The sequence below is a fragment of the Orcinus orca genome, chromosome 7, assembly GCF_937001465.1.
Source record: "Orcinus orca chromosome 7, mOrcOrc1.1, whole genome shotgun sequence".
Classification (NCBI taxonomy): domain Eukaryota; kingdom Metazoa; phylum Chordata; class Mammalia; order Artiodactyla; family Delphinidae; genus Orcinus; species Orcinus orca.
Window position 1 is genome coordinate 117,297,617 of NC_064565.1, and position 20,426 is coordinate 117,318,042.

Here is a 20,426-nt window from a genome sequence, read left to right on the forward strand (position 1 = left end):
GATAGATAAATGTAGATGTACAGATATAGATCAACCATGTATACATGGACACAGGGAAAGTCCATCAATGGAATAAAATACTATTCCAGCCACTATGGAGAACATTATGGAGGTTCCTTAAAAAACTAAAAATAGAACTACCAGATGACCCAGCAATCCCACTACTGGGCATATACCCTGAGAAAACCATAATTGAAAAAGAGTCATGTACCACAACGTTCATTGCAACACTATTCACAATAGCCAGGACATGGAAGCAACCTAAGTGTCCATCATCGGATGAATGGATAAAGAAGATGTGGCACATATATACAATGGAATACTACTCAGCCATAAGAAGAAACGAAATTGAATTATTTGTAGTGAGGTGGATGGACCTAGAGTCTATCATACAGAATGAAGTAAGTCAGAAAGAGAAAAACAAATATCGTATGCTAACACATATATATGGAATCTAAAAAAAAAAATTGTTCTGATAAGCCTAGGGGCTGGACAGGAATAAAGATGCAGATGTAGGAAATGGACTTGAGGACACAGGGAGGGGGAAGGGTAAGCTGGAACAAAGTGAGAGAGTGGCCTTGACACATACACACTACCAAATGTAAAATAGATAGCTAATTGGAAGCAGCAGCATAGCACAGGGAGATCAGCTTGGTGCTTTGTGACCAGCTAGAGGGGTGGGATAAGGAGGGTGGGAGGGAGACGCAAGAGGGAGGGGATATGGGGATATATGTATATGTATAGCTGATTCACTTTGTTACACAGCAGCAACTAACACAACAATGTAAAGCAATTATACTCCAATAAAGATGTTAAAGAAAAATACTATTCTGGCAATAGAGAAGATTCCCTCTAGAAACAACTAAAAGAATTGAGAGCGCTGTATTTCCAAGTGGCCCCAAAGAGATGGGTGTGTGGAGTCAGAAACCACCCAATTTCATTTAAACACTGATGAGATACGATGCAAACTCTACAAAAAGGATGAAGTGGAGAAACAAGGGTCACTTTAAAACTTAAATTGGAAAGAGTAAAATAGGGAATCCTTGCCAACAGCTCAAAAAATAATGTGTTGCTGCTTCTGACAATGCAGGGCATATCGAGAAAGCACAGCTGCTTTTAAATCTCGCACTGTAGGAAAGCAGCTGGGCGCTCGATATACGGCTTTCGTCATAATCCGTTGCAGAAATTAACAACGTAAAGAGATATGCCTTCCTTCTCCTGACTGTGGCCAATATATCAAAAACTAATGAACTGTCCCTATAACTAGTGGAAACCCTTTGCTTTGGGGTCTGTAAACAATAAGATATCTAAATACCCTTGACTGTGGAATTAGTACCAATATCTTTTGCAGAATACTCTTAAGCAAAGCATATCGGCTATTTCAATAACCAGTTTCCCACAGATGAACAATCATAGCTCATGTTCCCCTGAAGAAGAGGTTACGGGTCCCCCAGCGTTCCACTGCCCAGGACAAAAGCAAGTCACAACTGTCACTTCCAGAAACACATCTAACTCATCATGGATTTCACATAAAATGTGCACATGCTTGGGGTCAGACACATCGAGAATGGCAGGCTAGACTAAGCCAGGGCGTGTGCTTAGGAAATTGGGACCAGAACATTGATCCCATGGGTCACTTCCAAACCCATTTATTTCATGGATTCCAGTCTGAATTGTCTTGTATTCTTCTAAGCAGTTTTTTATTAGATTAAATCACCAAGCGGATGAAATCTTATGCTTCGCTGCATCACACACCACAAATCAACTCGAGTCCCAAGATGAGGCACCAGGGAAATGACTAAGGGACACATGAGTTCCTGGCTACGGCTCCCAAAGCAGCGCTCATTCAACTTTTTCTAAGATCCTGGGGACAGGCAACTTGGAATGTGCAGAATAAGCCCAGGAGGGGCCACACAGAGCCACTTTGAAACTTTCTCCATACAAGTCTCTCCTGGTCTGAGAATTAGAACCCCAGCAGATTAAACTGTTCAGAAGAACGCTTTCTTAGTGCTGCAGTGGACCTGATAGTTTCACAGCTCACCTGTTTTACTCCCAGCCAGCCGTTCTGCGCTCACCACTAGATTGATGGTTGAACTAGAAGCTGACCTCGCCGTTTGCGGAGATGGAGGCTGAATTTTCTCTATAAAAGAAAAAGATACACCACTAATAGGTAACTCAGAAAATGAAAGGCTTAGGAACCCTATGGGACTGAGGCAGGCTTGCCATCCTGGGTCATGTCTTATGTAAGGAGGGGCCACTGAAACGCAGAGACCCAAGAAGTCTCCACACACACTGCTTATGTCTGTTGTCTGCACGTTTGATTCATCTCAACAAGCAAACGGAGGAAATTTCTGAACCTGGAAGAGATCCTCGCATTTTTCCACATAACATCTTCTGCTTCCTTCCAAGGAAGCAGAGCCCTGGGGTTGAAGGGTCTTTGGACTCAAATCTTCATGGGTTGTATGGTAACTGATGGGAATTGCCTTTCCTCAATCATAGTTCCTTGATACGAATAACTCTGGCCCAAGAGAAAAGAATGGGAGCCGCCCCTCCACGTCCCAGGAACAGCAGGGGGTCGAGAAGAGTCAGGGGTGGGGGTGAGGGTCCAGGAGAACTTGGGGAGGGGGCTGGGAAATCATGCAGGCCAGGACTCGGGGCAGCAAAGGAGCCACAGGGCCAACACAGCAGAGGGCAGAGCCTGAGCAGATGAGACCAGGGGAGGGAAACGCTGGTGCCCTTTCGACTGTGCCTGTGGACATCCCGTGGCCCCTGGGATGAGACTCCCTAAGGAGCCATGACTCAGTGGTGTTTTCTGTTCACTGACCATGGGAACATGCTTCCGACACGGGACATGGTGGGCAGCCAAGACCCAGCCAGGTTCCATGGCCGTATTTCTTCCTCCCTGGGAAGGGGCTGCACTCAGGCCACACGGATCTGATTTCCTGCATCAAGTAGCCCAGGACCCCCAAGGCAGGACAACAGTTCACAAGGAACCCATTTTCCATTTCGTTAAGTTATCAAGTTGGGTGCAACCGAAACACACAGGATTTCGCTTTAACCTTGTTGCTGTTTCAGAAAAAGGTCAATGAATAAGCACTGTTCCCTTTATGGCGCCGTTGGATCTCCCACGCAGAGATAGGTACCAACCTTCCTTAAACCGACAGTGCACTTACTTGTACTGAAACTGCCTTGGTAGATGGCTCTGACCTGAGACCTTAGGTAACAGATCACCGTGACATGGTACGTCTGCCCAGGGAGCAGGCCCCTGATGACGTGGTCTGTGACCGTGAGGTTCTGCTTCAGAACCGGGGACTGATCGTGGGCCGAGGTGATGGTGAGGTTGTATAAATAAGGGCTGGGGGGCTCGGGCCTCTCCCAGTGGAGTTTGACGCTGTTCTCTGTGATTTCAGACGCGTGGACCTCTCGGGGTGCCTTAACTGCAAGATGGAGTGCTGAGAGCAGGAGACAGAAAATAAAACCCTAAATGACTGTAACACACAGGCCGGAGATGAACTCTAAAAGAGATATACCAGTACACGGTCGATCTGAAATTTAGGTGAGGCAGACAACTAGCTTCTCTTTCAAGCTGCAGAGAAATACTGATCTTGTAACCCACCAGCACATGTGAAACGTGAAATTCACAGTAATCAAAAATCTCATCGTTCATCGGCCAGGTACACGATTACCTTTTTTTCCTGTTGAAAATCTCTCTTATTAAGGAAATACTTTGAAACTGTGTGGTTCGGGGTGCTTAATCTGAAGCGTTCAAGACAGAACGAGGCCCCTAATTTAAAATATATTAAATATACGTCATGGAACTTTAGGGTATGACATGAAATTCTTTCAAGGAATCCCTGCTTCTCTCTCTTCATAAAATGAAGATAATCTCCATTTTCTCAGGAGCACATACATCCTGCCTTCACTTTTCCATACAGTTTGTGACTCTATAGGAACTTCTAGCATCTTCTTTGTGGGAAAAATAACATAACACAGTCTGAGTCCCATTAAGCCCACCAACCCCCAACCCCCGTATCTAATCCAGCCTGGAATGCATTCTTCCCAGGGGCAGTACCAGCGCGTAGTTCGGTCTGTGGGGACAGAACAATCGTCTGGGCTCTAACTTTTCAAGTTGCTAAACGCAACGCCCCAATGTTGCCACAGCACGAGGCTTGGGCCTCTTCTCTATGGGTACGTGCTTCCCAGTGGGGACAAGGCTTCTGCAATTACAAAGCTCCGTCCAGACCTTCGGGAGTCATACTCTAAGGGAGGCGGGTCTGGCTCCAGAACTATAGAAGCCTAAGCTTCACCATTTACGAGCTGACAACAGGCGTTCTCTCTCTCTCTCTCTCTCTCTCTCACTCCCTCGACGGGGTCTAAAACCCTACGTCTACTTAGCACTCATCCCTTTAACTGAAGACAGTTGCATTTCCAGGAGAGGTGGGTGGTGGCCGCCCACTGACACCCCTGAGAGAATGAGCCGCTCCCATGCTTGCCCCGATGGGGGTTTGGGGCTGGGGTGGGGAGTGGGAAAACGGGCAGCAGAGGCGGCAGAGGGGTGGGTATTTCACCTGCTCTTTGCTTGGAACTCACCAGCCTCACGGCGGGCGGGGGGCGGGGGGGGGAAGAGAAAGATTACTTTCTAATATAGATAAAAAGGGATGTTTTGGTAATTCCATGCTCAAACCAGCACCTTTCAAAATACATCATCTAGATGTCAGATTGCAGATCAAGGACCGTGTCTGGATTGCTTTGTAGACAGGCTTCAAGGGACAAGCCCTGGACACAGTAAATGAGACATCCCAGGTAGGTGGCTTTCTTACCCATGGGCTTAGCAGTGGCTGGCCTGGTGGTGGCCAGTTTGGCTGCCTGGGGCCTGGGGGCCTCGGGCTTTGCGGCCATGGGTTTGGCAGCAGCAGGGGGTCTGGCAGGGGCCGGCTTTGCTGCTGCGGGCCTCGCGGCCAGTGCGGGTCTGACTGTGGCTGTCTTCGAAACCTCCGGCTTGGTGGCCTCAGGCTTGGTGGCCACGGGCTTGGCAACTTCAGGCTTGGTGGCCTCGGGCTTGGCAGCCACAAGCTTGGTGGTCACAGGCTTGGCAACCTCGGGCTTGGTGGCCACTGGCTTGGCCAAGGGCTTGGCGGCCTCGGGCTTGGCGGCCTCAGGTTTGGTGGCCGTGGACTTGACAGCCTCAGGCTTGGTGGCCATGGGTCTCCCAGCCACGGATCTCTCGGCCACAGGTCTCGTGGAAGCTGGCTTTGAGGCCGGCAGGTTTACCACTGTTATTGGTTTGGTGGTGGTGGTCACTGGCTTTGCTGTGGTCACTGGTTTAGATGTAGGACTTGAAGTAACATTATTCGGAACATTTCTGTTAAAACATATTAAATATTATTTCAACTCATACATATTTTCTCCTGCTATCTAAAATAGACAAAGACATAACTCCATGCGCTATACAAAATTTGCTATCTCACCAAAATGCATGCAGTGGCTTTTACATATTACATATAGCATTGCATATACTAAATTCCTTCCTTTTAGGATCTGCGCCACAGAAAGACATTGAACAGCATATAAAAAATAGAATTATTAAAAATGAAGCCTCTATTGTACTATAAATACACCTGAAATCTTATTTTCAATTTATAAAAGCTGGAAGAGAGCAAAGAAACAGAAATAAATATTGTCATAATAATAATACTTTTTGTTCATAATAAAGAGTAAAGATAAAATATTTAAATAATGCTCTAATTATAAAAATTGACCAACTGAAACGCATACACCAAAAACTAAGATCAGTTAATAGCTACGCTCATTATAAGAAAGTAGCCGCTCAACAAGATGCTGTGTTAAATGAAGCTATCTACGAAATAGACAGACATAGAGAACAGACTTGTGGTTGCCCCTGGCTGGGGGGGCTGGGGGAGGGATGGAGTGGGAGGTTGGGGGTTATCATATGTAAGCTATCATATACAGGATGGATACATAACAAGGTCCTGCTGTATAGCACAGAGAACCATATTCAATAACCTGTGATAAACCATAATGGAAAAGAATATTAAAAAATGTATATATGTATAAGTGAATCACTTTACTGTACAGCAGAAATTAACACAACATTGTAAATTAACTATACTTCCATTAAAAAGTTTAAATAAAAAAATAAGCAAGATGCTGTGTTGAGCTGGAAAATGATCAAATCGGCATACGCTTTCATTCCTAGGGCGTGTTGTATATTTTTGTTTGTATTAATTTTTGTGTATGCGGTTGTTTTTCTCACAATTTCTTGATTTACTATGAATCCCTAAAGAGAACAGCAATATAACCATCAGACATGCTAGCGCAGACCCAATTTTGTTCATTACTTGCCCTGAGATGAACATTCATTATTTTATAGAAATGTCATGCTATATGGCATAGGCAGTATACTTTCAAGTTGCTGTCATAAAACTTCTGATACTATGTTGCTTTGTTCATTCTGTTTTCCTAAATATAAAGTTGAGCCAACCTGATGGAAAGTTCCAGGGAAATTATACAGATAATACAAGGCTAGAAAAACAGAACCTGTGAACCTAGATCAAGCAGAATGAGCATCACAGCACCAGAGAAGGGTCACCGCTGCTTTGGGAATGATTTTCAACTTACTAGGCTGAAATGTGAAGCGTTCCCTCTGAGGACAAAGACAAAAGCTGAAGGAGTTAAGGGGTGTAGGGAGAAGCATGGGCGGTTGGAAGAGGTCACCCTGGGGCTCAGCCAAGCGTAAGGCAGGCAGTCACTTTACAAGGATAATTCGAATCTGCATCTCACCTGAATGCAACAGACAAAACCTCCCCTTCTCCCAAAGCATGATCCTCTGTGGCCTTCTCTTGAGGGACACAATTGCTGGTACAGTGCCTGACCTCACTTCCTGCCACCATGTCCCCCTTGCCCAGCCCTCTGTCACACAGCCACAGTGCCCTCCTCTCTACTCCTGGAGTTGGCACCAACGATGGCACTGGATGTAAGGCCACGGAGCATATGCCGAGCAGCCAGCATCACCATGGGCACTGCAGCCCCACCCACCTCCCATCCATCTCATCGGTCTTCCTAGGAGACCATGCATGTCCCCTCCCTTTGCTAACACCATCACCTGTGTCATTACAGCTTTAATCATTTTGAGAGACAGCGAGTCCTTTTTTTGCTTAATGTATCCAATCTTTCTGTATGAAATCACTGCACACCAGTTATAGTAGACTGTTGGGACATATGGCCCCCGTGGCCCACTTTCTCTGTACCCACACCCTTTGCAATGTGATGTGGCAGGTTCCCCCAACAAGCCCAGCTCCCCACTCTTGAATCTAGCGAGGCCAGCTTTGGTCACGCTTTGGCCAGTAGGATAGGGCACAGGTAACAGTGTACCAGCTCTAGCCTAGACCTCAGGAGGCCTTGCTTACCTCCACCTTCTCTCACGGAACCCTCCCAGTCTCCTTGTGCACAAACCCACACTTGCCACATGAGACCACCCTAGACTGCCAGTCCACAGCTGACCAGCAGCTGACCACAAACATGAAAATGAGCTCTGTAGAGGCCAGAAGAACTGCCCAGCTGAGCCCAAGCAAAACCCACCAGCCCACAGAATCTCAAACTACATAAACAGTTGTTATTGTAAGCCACTAAGTTTCAGGTAATTTGTTACACAGTAAAAGCTAATGGATACAACAGACTCTTCCCCTGAAATGCTCCACGTGACATTTGGGAAGTCACGTTTTCTGGATCTCAACATCCTCACCCCATAAAGTTAGGCGTTGGCTGAAGGACCTCTGCATTCCCTCTAGCGCTCTAATTTCTAAGACAGTTATTATAATCACTTACATTTGTTTGTAACCAAACTGTACAAGATTCTTTGCCGGTTGGTCCCCTTGGAACCAATCACACTGTTTCCTGATATCTGGGGACAGGTAAAAAGCATCTTTACCTAGAGAAAAAGAGAGAAGGAAATATTTAAGGGCATGTGAACCACATGCAAATTAAAATCAATCTGCTAAGGAGTTAAATGGATCACGTATAGGTAGTTCGTGAATATTTGCTGAATTAATTCATTCTTCCAGACAATCTAAGTCCAGTGATTTGAAACAGGAAGCATAATGGTGCTTGATCCATAAAACGTCGTAAGCCAGTATCTCCTATTTGGCAATATTTGGGTGATTAAGTTAAAGGTAACACTTCCTCAATGTGAGGGAAGACAGGAACAGAAGAAAGATCAAGTGCAGAATGTACCAAGTTCCAAGCTCTTGGACATCACATTACAATAGAATTACTTTGAACATTTTCTCAGTGCTGTTTAACAAAACTTCTGTTTTAATTTTCCGAAGACGGTAATAGTGGCTCCTGGGTGAACTTGCTGGCCTACGCTTGCTTCACATTTTTCCCCTAAAACTTTAGGGAGACAGGTCATACTTTATAAATCTCCCTCATTTGTTAGATGCTTTTCTGCGCCTGACTCCATCAAGGCAGTGATGAATGACACACCTCCTCCAGGATGTGCAGTCTACTGGGACCACATACCCATAAATGAATGACCAACGGGCCATGTGATAGATGCGGTAAGGACAACATCCTGATTAACAATGCCCGAGCCTTGGGAGTGGGGACCATCGCAGTGAGCAGGGGGTCTGGAGATAATTTTTGAAGATGAATGCGGGTTTGTTGCTGAAGTAAGGGTGGAGATCATTTAGCGGAGGGAGAGCCATATCGGGTAAAGGCTCAGAGGTATCCAAGTGTATGGTTGGGGGCTAAGCCCAGATCAATGCTGCTCCTTCTAGAAGCTTCCCTGATCCCCATCAGGGCACACTCAGTGTGACATAACAGCGTATCATGTCATGCCTAATGAATGTGCACTTGACCCCTTCACCCACCTAGACTATAAACTCCCAGGGACACAGTCCATGGCTGGGAGGGGTCTAGTCAAGTCTGGTTGAATAAACGAGTGAACAAGGGCAGGATTCCCGTCTGTGTCAACTGCCCACCCCAGCTCCTAACAGTGTGTCTGGGATGCGGTAGGTGCCAGTATATACTTGTTGAATGAATGGATGGGTCAACATGGGCACACTAGCTATCATTCTCATGCCTGCGGCCCCATCCCTGGGGGCCAAGTGTGCGCAGGACTTACTGCTGATGAAGGATGGCAACAGCCTCCCGAAGCGCATCAGAGGCTCTTCGTTGAGCTCAGTAGACTTGTCCATGAGTTTGAAGAAGACGTCGTTTGGTTCACTGGCGAAGCTGTACAGCTCCTTGACGTTCACCTTCCTACCAATGCCCAGGATCACGAAGAAGTAACCCTTGCATTTGGCCTGCAGGATGGCTCTCTGGGCCTCCTGCAGCTGCTGGTTCTGCACCTCGCCCGTCAGCATCAGGACCACGAGCTTCAGGTCCCGTGGGTTGGGTGCACTTTCAAAGATGTTCTCAATGGTATAGTCGATGGCGCTGCCCAAAGCCCTGGTCCCCTGGAGCTGTGCCATCCTGCTGCCGAGGAAGGCCAGGAGCTTCTCCTTGGAGCCGTAGTCAGTCAGGGAGAATTCCACCTTCACGGGCGGCACGCTGGCGTTGCCCACGGACTCATAGGGTGCCTGCTGCACGACCGCCACTCTGGTGAAGTGCTGGGAGGCCTTGGGGTCCGGGCTCATGTCCAGCTGTTGGACCAGGTACTGTATGTACTTCCTCATCTCATTGAACTGGAACGGAGTGGTGGACTCGGAGCTATCTAAGATGAAAGCCATGTCGATATCCACGTCGCTGCCCGCTGCTCTCCGGTCCCTGAAGGAAGGCCTCCAGTTGCCAAATCCACAGGATGGGTCGATGTTGCAGATGTCTAGAAAGAAGCATGGCAGCCCGTTTATTCTGTGACTCTCCTGGCGAGATACTGCACATCAGTCTGCAGGGAGTCTGGGGTCATTAGAATTGTCACATAATGTAGAAACCTATGTATACCTTGCTGACAATATCATGGCCAGATTTCAGTTTTCATCACCTAGCACTTACTAGAGGAAAAAAACCAAGCCGAAATCCTTGTTAACATACTGTGGCATTGGCACAATGAAAGAAAAGGAAAGAAAAGAAAACTACCTTGCTTCCTTGCCACTCCTTGAAGAAATGTGTTCCAGAAACACATTACCAGATAATAAAACAAAACCAGATAATAAAATTCTGGACTCCAAGGTCAAAATATAAGCAGAGCCCACTTCCTCCTTTGTTACCTATGGAACTAATCATTCTCTTCACAAAGAGAGGCTCTGTTTGGGGGCAGTCGGCTTTAAGGATGGAAACTACTCACGCAGCATAGACACTGGTAAATACAAGACTATGTGAATCTTCATTTAACTTAAGCTCTTTGTACAGATGATGATTATTCACTCAAATGTCCCTCTGTAGATAGTGTGTTTTGCAATTGCAGCCGGACAGATTTTTTTTCTCTTAGAGAAGCATCTTACCCAAGCAAACGTGACAAGTCAGGACTTTCTCCAAGAAGTCTGTGAGGTCTCCACTAGCTGGTAGGACAAGGGCATGACCCACTGCTGTGTTATTGATCTGGTTTAAACAAAATGAAATCCTTAGTAGGAGTACACAGGGTAAGTTACCATTTGAAAATGCAGCTGAAGAATACACATCAATTAAATAAACACAATTATTTAATAAACACATCAATTAAATAATTATTTAATAATTATTAAATAATTAAATTAAATAATTATTTAATAAACACATCAGTTAAATAAACCCCCCAATAGATCAATATCTTCTCTTTCTTGGGAAGCGGGGTTAGGAAGGAAGGCACTGATTATGATAGGAAAACAGGTTTTCTCCCAATGAGATGAACCGGAGTTCAAATCCCACTCCTGCTGGACCTGAAGCACAATTATTTAACTTCTCTGGAATTCAGTTTCCTTAGCTGCAAAGTGGAGATAATGGTAAATTCCCACAAAGTTATTTGGAAGATTAAATTGGATAATGTATGTAAAGTACCTGGTATAGCCTCTACCAAAGAGCAGGGACCTAAATGTCATCGTTATCTAGCAATAATAATAGCGACTAACAAATATTCAGTCTGTCCCTCTCCCATGGGCCCAGGTCTAGAAAGGAATTAACAACAAAGCAAGTTATGAAATCACTTCCAGAAGACTCAGAATGTCCTGCCCATCACAGCCCCTGGCACATCATCATTAAATTGAATAAATGAATGAATATTTGACTTTTTGAACTTGCTGAAACGATGCTTTTTAGGAAACATGCGTGGTTCTGGATCACTCAGCCCTCACAAGGGGAGATGTATCCATGATCCCCTAATAGGAACGTAAGGCTGGTAGCCCAAGCCGGAGCCGAAAGCCCAATGCTATGTTCTCCAATTGGCCTGGAGTTCGGCAGAATAAACCCTAAGAGATGGTGCCAGTGACCCAAGTGTCTCTTGCTGACGTGGCAGTGATAAAACCATAGAACATCCAGTTTGGAAAGGAAGACGCTAGGGACCATCTCATCCACCAGCCTCTGTTACAGGTGAGAAATCTGAGGCACAGAGAGCATAAGTGACAGAGCCATGTTACTTTTGGTGACTTAAAGCTAGAAGGTGGTTGGACTGGCACTAGAGCCAAGACCTCCTCACTCCTGGTCCCGCTGTGTCCCTTCCTACCCATCATCCACCCATCCTGGACTGCAAAGCCACAATCAGCACTGAGTAAATATTAATTGACTAATTAATCTTTATATATATATATATTAGTAGTATAACAATTATACAAGTCATTTAAGCAAAGCATAAGGAAACACTTAGCTGCTTCATAGGCTGAAGCTAATGCTTCCTCGTCCTATGCTTAAATAACTTGTTTCATTGTTAGATGCCAGCCTGGCTGAGAAATACTTGAACAGGGATGCAGCTTGGGTGTTGGGCTGGCTGATGTCTGGAGAACCTCCCAAGGAGACTGTAGGCCTCCAGGGTCAGCCTGGGAGAGCCTCATCCAAGAAGCAAAGAGGGACCTAGTGGGAATAAGTCATGGGCATTTGGATGTTCATCTAGTGCCAGAGCCATCAGGATGTTCTGGAAGTCTCGCAAGTGAGACCAGCCTCATCTAGAAGCTAAGGGGTGCAAACCCATCAGGGAGGATACAGTTGCACCCAAGCACGTTCTCAGAGTCAGAGATGCCCAGAGCACAGACCTGCAGGGCGTTGACCAGCTGCCGGTCCTCCTGGCTCGTGAGGAACAATGGTGTGATCCCAGCATCCGAGAGCTTGAGCACGGCCTCCCTGAGCTGCGGGGACTCCCTCGTGGGTTTATTGCTGAAGAAAACCGCCACCTTCCTCATCAGGAATCCATTCCGCACCCGCTTAAACGTGTTTCTGGCCACGAAGGACATGGCAGTTTCCAGACTCTGCTGCTTGGACGTCAGAGCCACCTGAAGGTTCTTGATCTTGTCCTGGAGAACGGACTTCTTCTTGGAGTCAGCAAAGCGGATCTCCGTGGTGACCTCATTGTTGTAGGTGACCACGGCCACACGGGCGCCCCGCGGGCAGTTGCTCTCGGCGATGGTCAGGTCATCCACGATCTTCAGGACCACATCCCTCATCCGGCTGAATGCGTCCTGGGTGACTCCCTCAGAGGTGTCCAAGGCGAAGGCCAGCTCCGTCGGGAAGACAGGGCATTCCAGGGGCCCTGTGGGAAGGGGGAGGGTTTTCACAGACAAACTACTTCCTGGAAAAGGGATCTTCTGCTTTCCTTGGAAGGAAGTTCAATTACTGAAATGACTTACCGTAGCAGCAAGCTAGAAGAGAACAGAGAAGAGAGTGAAAGCCTGGTCCACCAGGTGCGAATTTCACACATAAGGATAAAAATGAGGCACAGACGGCAGAAAATCGTGTACTTACGACATTTATCTTTGATGCTCTGGACCAGGGCACATTGCTGGAAAAGGAAAGAAGATGTAAGAGAACAGACAGAGAAAGCTCACAGGGCAAGGGCTCGTGAGGCACACATGCAACTTACGTCCATCGAGTCGCCTCTGCTGCCTTTGTAACCCTGCAAAACAAGGACGGGGGCTGAGATCTTGCAGACGTGAGGGCTGTGGAGCTTCCTACCAAGGAACAGCCTGGGGCCCACAGACGCATGACAGAGAGAACAAGGTGGGCCCTGACTGACCTTGATCATTTACAGGCTCTCCCTATAAATTTGATGTAACTGCTCGAAGAGCAAAGGAGAGACTTTGAGGACAGAAGTGTTTCCCCTGTAAGATCAATAGCTCCATGCCCTGGAATCCAGGATACTCATGGCAAATGAACATAAATCACACATTTGAACTTGAGTCTAAACGCTGCTTCTCCAGAGAGAAGAGCTGCCTTTCCCCTGCTGCCTTCCTACATCCTGTCAGAGGAGGGACACCCAGGAGTCACTTAGCTACCCTGAGGCTCCAGGTCTAAGCATCCCGGGATTCCACCCCAGGGATACATTCATGGCTGCCCTCGGCATCTCATCCCAATGTGTGGCCACCGAGGGTCAAGCTGTCACCTCATGGGCTAGCCAGCGTCTTTCCATCCGGTTGCCCCTGCTCAACCGTCCCCCACTGCAACTGGACTAACCATCTCCCGTTAAAGGCTCCTCTCCAGATTCAACACCTGACTCTACCATCTTCTCCTGGGTTCAACCAATCCAACCCTCTGACCTTTCTTTCTAAGGATGATTTTTCCACTTCCTGAGTTATCTTTTCCATTCTTCTGTGAACCTCATCAATTTCAATGTCAGGAGACAGTACAGGAAGAAATTCAAGCAAGGAAACAAAGACATTCATGATGAAGGATATGGAAGGGTTGGAGAAAGGTGCCCTCCTGGCTCTAGGTCACTAGTGGGGTTTCAACCACAAATCAGTAGCTCCCTTGGGGATTTTATAGACCAAAGGGAATCTTCCCCAAACCGAGGTCTATACTATACTCCTTCCACAAGATGAAATCAAAAGGTATTCAAATGTGTTCTCTTTAGTTTGTCCTCAGCACAAACCTCAAGCAAACCTACACCAGGAAATTGTAAAGGCAAATTACGATACACCCTAGATTATAGAGTTCCATGTGAAACTTGCTTTAAAATTTTCTTGGTACACTAAAGCTCAAAGGCTCTTTTCTCCACTGTGGTATCAGAAGGGAAGTGGTTAAAAAACAAACAAAGAAACCACAACAACAAAAATGCAGACAGCTCTTTTGTGAGGAAAAGAGATAGTGGAAAGTTTTCAAGGAGGACCATGTGTAAGGCACCCAGCCCTCGGGCAGCTTGATTGGAAATGGGTAGGTACTCACAGCTGGTCCTGCGTAACCAGGGTCTCCCTTCTGTCCAGCTATCCCTGGAGGTCCTGAATTTCCCTAGAAGCAGAACAAACATTGCTCAATCGTGGCAGAAGATGGAGACTTCTCAGCTTCTGCAGTCGGAAGGGGTGGTGGAGATGATCTTGTCTAATGTCCCCCATCACCACACGGAATCTCTCACTTGAAGAGACCTTAAGTGTCTCCAAAATTCAGGTATAGGGACAAGTGGCCCTGACAAAACCGATGTGCATCTCCCACAACTCTGTTCTCTGGCAGGTCAAGGTGAGATAGATGCTTGCCTGAGAGCCTTTAATAAGACCACTATGGATGCATAAGAAAGCAGTAACTGACAATTAATCAGCTCACTTTTCGATGCAGATAACCAATTCAATCTTTTAAAACTCTACCGTGAGTAATAAATGATCTAGTTTGAATGTCCTCACTGAGAAAATTAACAGGATAATGACAATGAATTTCACTATATTTTAAGCTAAATATAACTGTTAGAAGCCTTTACCCGATTCTAGGCCACAAGTTGCTAATTCAAGACTCAGGGCAATCTTAAAAGGATGAGTAAACATCCACTACGGAGAATAATCCAGAATGAAAAGTAGCTTAAGAAAGAGGAGTCTGGGCTTCCCCTGGTGGCGCAGTGGTTGGGAGTCCGCCTGCCGATGCAGGGGACACAGGTTCGTGCCCCGGTCCGGGAAGATCCCACATGCCGCAGAGCGGCTGGGCCCGTGAGCCATGGCTGCTGAGCCTGCGCGTCCAGAGCCTGTGCTCCGCAACGGGAGAGGCCTGCGTACCGCAAAAAAAAAAAAAGAAAGAAAGAAAGAAAAAGAAAGAGGAGTCTTTTCATGGTGGGGAGGCGAGAGAATACATGGACTCAGCCTGGCTCGCCCCTGAACTTGGAACCCTAGTAAGCACATCGTGCAGCTCATGAAATCCTGTCTCCGCACCATCTGGCGGGCATGACCAAATATGTCTGTGCAGACTTCTGATGTCATTCATTGTGAGACTTGAGTCCCCTGGCACCATGCGTGGAGTGGACCGTGGGCTAGTGACCTCTGAGACGTATTAGACGAGGGGCCCTCCAGACCTCCCTCTAAAGGGAGCATGACCAAAGGAAGACAGCACAGACACAACCGCAGGGTGTCCTGAGTACATCCCATCTAAGGCGTAGCATCCCTCTACTCCCACCCCATACTATCTCTGGCCAGGTTGCAAGTGAAGAAGGTAAGTTTCAAAGAAGCAATGGAGTCTTCAGTGCTCAGACCGGCTACCAGGAAGGTGCAGGCAAACTTACCCTTCGGCCTCTGATGCCTTTGGGTCCCAGGGCTCCGTCTGTCCCCGGCTCACCAGGATTGCCCTGGGAAGAGAGCCAGGAAGAAGCACATTAAGCTCTGAGAGGCAGGTCTAGCTGAGGGTCCCCGGGGGCCTCTGGACCACACTTCCCAGAGTGGCCAAATGGCTAATTTTGATGATTTTCCACCAAGTTACCGGCGCAGCTGTGGCATTTGCAGACTCAGTCTAAGCTTACTAAACTTGGACTTAGAAGTTACATTAATGATAACATCATACAGATTATACTAGCATCTTAAGGTTTATAAAGTATTTTATTGCAGTGCCACTTCATTTAATCCTCACGAGCCCCATGACAAGGGCATATTGTCATCTCCATGTGACTGATGAGGGAGTGTCTTGGAGAGGGTGGGCCTTTCCCAAGGTCACTTGATTAGTAAGTGTCTGACTGAAGACTAGACCCAAGCTATGGTGACCTTCAGTCCATGGTCACATCAGACTCATCCTAAAACAATGATGCTGTTTACCCCCTAGGGGAATATTTACCTTTGGTCCTGGGTATCCGGGAAATCCTCTTTCTCCCTATAAAAAATAAACGACTCAATATTTGATCCCAACTTAAAATCATCTAACAAATTATTCTCGAGCAGAAAAAATATATCCGTAGCATCGCCAAGAGAAAAAATTCACTACATTACAATTCAATTTTGAGAGATAATTCTTTAAAAATACAGCATGTCAGAAGTTGAAGAATCCTCGGCAGACACATACTTTTTTGCCTCTGCGTCCTTCACTGCCAACTCCATCTCGTCCATCATCTCCCTAAGGGTGGAAAGACAGCGTTACTGCAGGTGCCCCTGTCAGGCACACCATGACCTTCTTTTTCTAAAGCCCTGAGCAGTGGGTCTTTGTGTCCCTGGAATGTTCCCAGATCAAGGTACAGCTCAAGGAAGAGTTCCTAGTCTTATCCCACCCTCCAGTGCAAATAAGACCGTGTCTATACTAAAGAACCACTACAAGCTATTGGTAAAGATGCTGTTTGGGTGTAGAATGAAAGACGCATGGAACCAGGGAATCTTAGAGTTGATAGGACTCTTTGATCTATGCATATACGGGTCTTTGATTCTACTTCAAAGCAAGAACGAAAGACTCAGTCTCACACCCTCCTGAGTCTTCTGTGCTCAGCCCTTACTCCCCTCTCCCCGGTGCCCCTTCCCTTCCTTCCAGGTCATGCCTCTAGACTGCCTTCCTTCCCCAAACCCACTTCCCTGTACTCGGAGATCTGCCCCTATCACTCTCTCCTGGGGGGCTTTCCAAACTGGACACTACTGATCATTTCAAAAGAATCAAAAGAATTTGCATGAACTATACATTAATATCTCTAAAACATGCACAGAACATGCTCCTTAGTTAATTTACAGTTTTAAACAGCTAAAGAGCTGTTGGCCCAAATTTATAGAAACAGAATCAGGAAGAGATTTCATTCAATGTTTTGAGTAGATTTTAAAGTCTGGTTTTTTTTCCCCTCTGCTTCTGAGACAGTAATAGCCATGGATTTTAAAATTTCAGTTAGCTGTAGGGAAATTACAAACACAAGAAAAGTATTTTCAAGCTTTGGGGTTGTGAATCAGATCAACCTGGTCCACTTAATGTAGTTTTTAGGTGTAATGACTCATTTTACAGAAAAATTCCCAATGTACTGGAGATTTCTTTTTCCCGGATAGAAACGTATGTTACAACGTTATTGCAAGACAGCAGTTAGGGTGTTTTTAAATAACTTTTTAAAATGAATTCTCAAAGTTAGAATTTCCATTGCTGGGATGTCTCATTCAAAACAAACCGTTTCAACCTGAATTGAGATCTTATCAAAGCCCATTCCATTTTAAACCAAGGACGTTTATTTCTTTGCAGAAAAGCTGCATCTAGTTGAGCTCCAAAAGCATTTGCAAGACCTGAAATGAAGGTGGTTCAAGGGTCAGTAAACCACCACATTCACTTCTCAGGAAGAAATCAAGAAAAAATGTCTCTACTCACTCCTCCTCCAGTGAAATAAAAATTAGTTTGAAACTTATCAGCAGCAGGTTTCACTATTTTCAATCACATCCCCAGTAATATAAGAAGCAGCTACCAAGCTGTCTCTTTGTGGAACCAACCCAAGTTGCAGTGACAAAGCCCAGCCCAGCACAAGCCACATCCCCCTGCTTCCTGAGCACCTCAGCGGAGTCAGCGGCAGCCTGGGCCCCGTGCACGTGTTGATCTTACCGTCTCCCCACGAGGACCCCGGTTCCCGATGCTTCCTTTAGGTCCTGGATCTCCGGGCTCGCCCTAGACATAAGAAACAGGGCTGAGACACCTGTGGGTCTGGGACAATTTAAAATGTGATTCTAAGCCCTGCACTTGTTCTGGGTGACATCATCGGTAGGGTGGCCACAAGCTGCTAACTTCACCTTTTAGATTTTGATGTTAATGATTTTTTAAACTGCAACGTCCACGTGTGGACTCCTGGAAGAGAATCCAGGAAGTCTTGTGTTTGTTCTTTTCATCATCATGGCACGGGGACGTGCCAATGGGGAGGAGAGAGAGAGACGGGATAGAGGAAGGCGTGGAGTCAGCAGTGAAAGCCAGTGGCCCCACGAGGGGCGGAGAGGCAAGGCTGGAGTCACATGAACACACTGCTTTCCCCAAGAAAATGCTGCCTCTCAGACTGGTTCTGCTGAATAGTCATTCTCAAGGCTCACAGAAAGGCAGCCTGCATATAGCAAGCTGCTGTTATCCAAAGCAGCCGGGCTCTGGGACCCTTGGATTAGCTGCACGTGGCCAGCGGGGCTGCTGTGCACAGCGTCAATATCTGGAGAATATTCAGTGCAATACGGAAGTGGTCCTAGTGCTGCTGGTGTGCTCCAAGGGCCCTGGGGATGCTGAGCTGTCCTCACAAGCCTGTGCTCGAAAAGATAGGGCAGTTCAGCAGCGGCTGGCAGTTCTGGTTATGAGAACGCAGGCCGACCCACTGCACACAGCCCATGGGTGCCCTCAAGGCGGGGACAGTGATCCCACTGGCGCAGCCACTGTCAACGGGGGAGGCCTGGTGGAAAAGACCAGAGGGGAGGAGAAGGGATATGCAAGCCAAGCAGCTGGACAGACTGACAAACGAGGGAGCGGTGACATGGTGTCTGGCCAGGCCCAGGCCTGGGGAAACACGAGCTCCAGACAAACCTTTCTTCCCAGGGGCCCGGTTCTGCCACGTTCTCCAGGAACACCTGAGGTCCCCCCGCTTCCCTGGAGCATGAGGAGAGGAGAGAGTCAGTGAAACATTCACCCTCCGAGCCAAAGCAGCGGAAGCCCGCCTCCCGCAAGCCCCACCCCACCCCCTGCTGCTCCTGTGTGGAGGTCAGATCCTGCAGCTCTCTGCCACTCTCAGCCCTGGAGACCCCAGTGCAAACGTGCATGGAGATGGCTTGTGCAAACCTAAAATATGAGTGTGACCAGTTTTCACAGGTGTGCACACATCTCAGTAATTAACGTTCACCTCCTAAGTTACCGACTAGGGGACAAACACCCGGATTTATATGGCTTTACCTCCTCTCCCTTTCCACACCTCCACAACGAGCACCTATACACACTTTCTCATCGAGTGAGTGAATAAGTCAACAAAGGAACATAGGTCTTCAAAAGCAGTGCAGCCTGCAGAGCCCAGAAATGACTCTGACAGATGCGGCAGATCCAGGTGGTGGCAGCTGTTTGTACTGTTAACTATTTGAAGAGCTTCAACTCACCCGTGCACCATCTTAAAGTCTTGACTAATCAGAGCTTAAATAAATATTTAAAATGAAATAGGTATTTATCAGATTTCAAACTTGGGAAGGACTTTCCAAGCAAATAGGGGCTCTCACAAAGTTCCTGCTTCCCCTGTAAAACATTCTTGCACGTCTATGTCGCCCCAGGCCAGTTCATTGCCAGTTTATTAGTCATTTACTAATCTCTGTAACAAATTATAAGATGGCTCCCTGTTCCTAGTAGACCCAAGGGACACCAGAGTATGGGCACCCAGTCCTAGCTCAGCTACACCACGTTTCTGCTCATCATGGATAACAGCCAAGATAGATGTTGATGTTTGCATTGACAGCAAGTTTAAGGGACATCTTCCATGTCGAACTTGAGGATGGGGAGCTCCTTACACAAATACCAAACTGCAGGGGCAATTTCCAGGGGCCAAATATGAAATAACACAGAGTAATCTGAGAATTTTGGTCGATTCATCTGACTTTCTGCAGATCCACCCTAAGACTTCTGCAAGGAGGCCCCTCCTTCCTTTGCTCACCTCCCAGGTGGCCTATGTTTGGAAGGGGCAGCACTGGGACTTAGCCCCTGGAGCATCAAGAAAAACGCCCTCTAACTTCCTCAGGGTGAACGAGCTAGTTGCTCCGAGGACTGAGGTTGGCCCCAGGTCTGTGCTGCCAAAGAGTGGGGCTGAGGGGTCTGTCTCCTGTTCCTCCCTTCGCGAAACATGGAACTCTCACCCTGCTGGGGCAACATGCTACCCGTTTAGCTAAAGAGAGGGGTGGGATCAAGACAGACTTACCCGAGGTCCGAGAATGCCTTGTTCACCGATCAGGCCTGGAGGACCGATGGGACCAGGAGGACCCTGAAAAAGTAAAATGCCAGCGGAAGTGCCACGTGGAGGTGACACACCGTGACTGCCATAGTGTCTACACAACGGAATATCATTCCACCATGGAAAGGAACCAAACACTGACACCGGCTACAGCATAGATAAACCTCAAAAACCAGGTGCTGAGCGAGAAAGCCAGACACAAAACCTA

At 47.0% G+C, this 20,426-nt stretch overlaps 1 protein-coding gene across 7 annotated transcripts in view; it reads right to left on the bottom strand.

Moving 5' to 3' along the window:
- The window catches only part of COL6A3 (collagen type VI alpha 3 chain), an 86,201-nt gene that overhangs the window by 10,462 nt on the left and 55,313 nt on the right, over window positions 1–20,426 (bottom strand). For all 7 annotated transcript variants that reach the window (XM_033424518.2, XM_033424529.2, XM_033424543.2 and 4 more), the window contains 17 exons: window positions 20,186–20,248; window positions 18,820–18,882; window positions 17,869–17,931; window positions 16,378–16,428; window positions 16,153–16,188; window positions 15,611–15,673; window positions 14,299–14,361; window positions 13,001–13,033; window positions 12,883–12,919; window positions 12,768–12,779; window positions 12,177–12,670; window positions 10,461–10,557; window positions 9,143–9,841; window positions 7,846–7,948; window positions 4,821–5,362; window positions 3,174–3,452; window positions 2,042–2,140 (listed from right to left, as the gene is read on the bottom strand). In XM_033424518.2, the coding sequence (XP_033280409.2) occupies window positions 2,042–2,140; window positions 3,174–3,452; window positions 4,821–5,362; window positions 7,846–7,948; window positions 9,143–9,841; window positions 10,461–10,557; window positions 12,177–12,670; window positions 12,768–12,779; window positions 12,883–12,919; window positions 13,001–13,033; window positions 14,299–14,361; window positions 15,611–15,673; window positions 16,153–16,188; window positions 16,378–16,428; window positions 17,869–17,931; window positions 18,820–18,882; window positions 20,186–20,248 (2,797 nt within the window). The remainder of the gene's footprint in view (window positions 1–2,041; window positions 2,141–3,173; window positions 3,453–4,820; window positions 5,363–7,845; window positions 7,949–9,142; window positions 9,842–10,460; window positions 10,558–12,176; window positions 12,671–12,767; window positions 12,780–12,882; window positions 12,920–13,000; window positions 13,034–14,298; window positions 14,362–15,610; window positions 15,674–16,152; window positions 16,189–16,377; window positions 16,429–17,868; window positions 17,932–18,819; window positions 18,883–20,185; window positions 20,249–20,426) is intronic.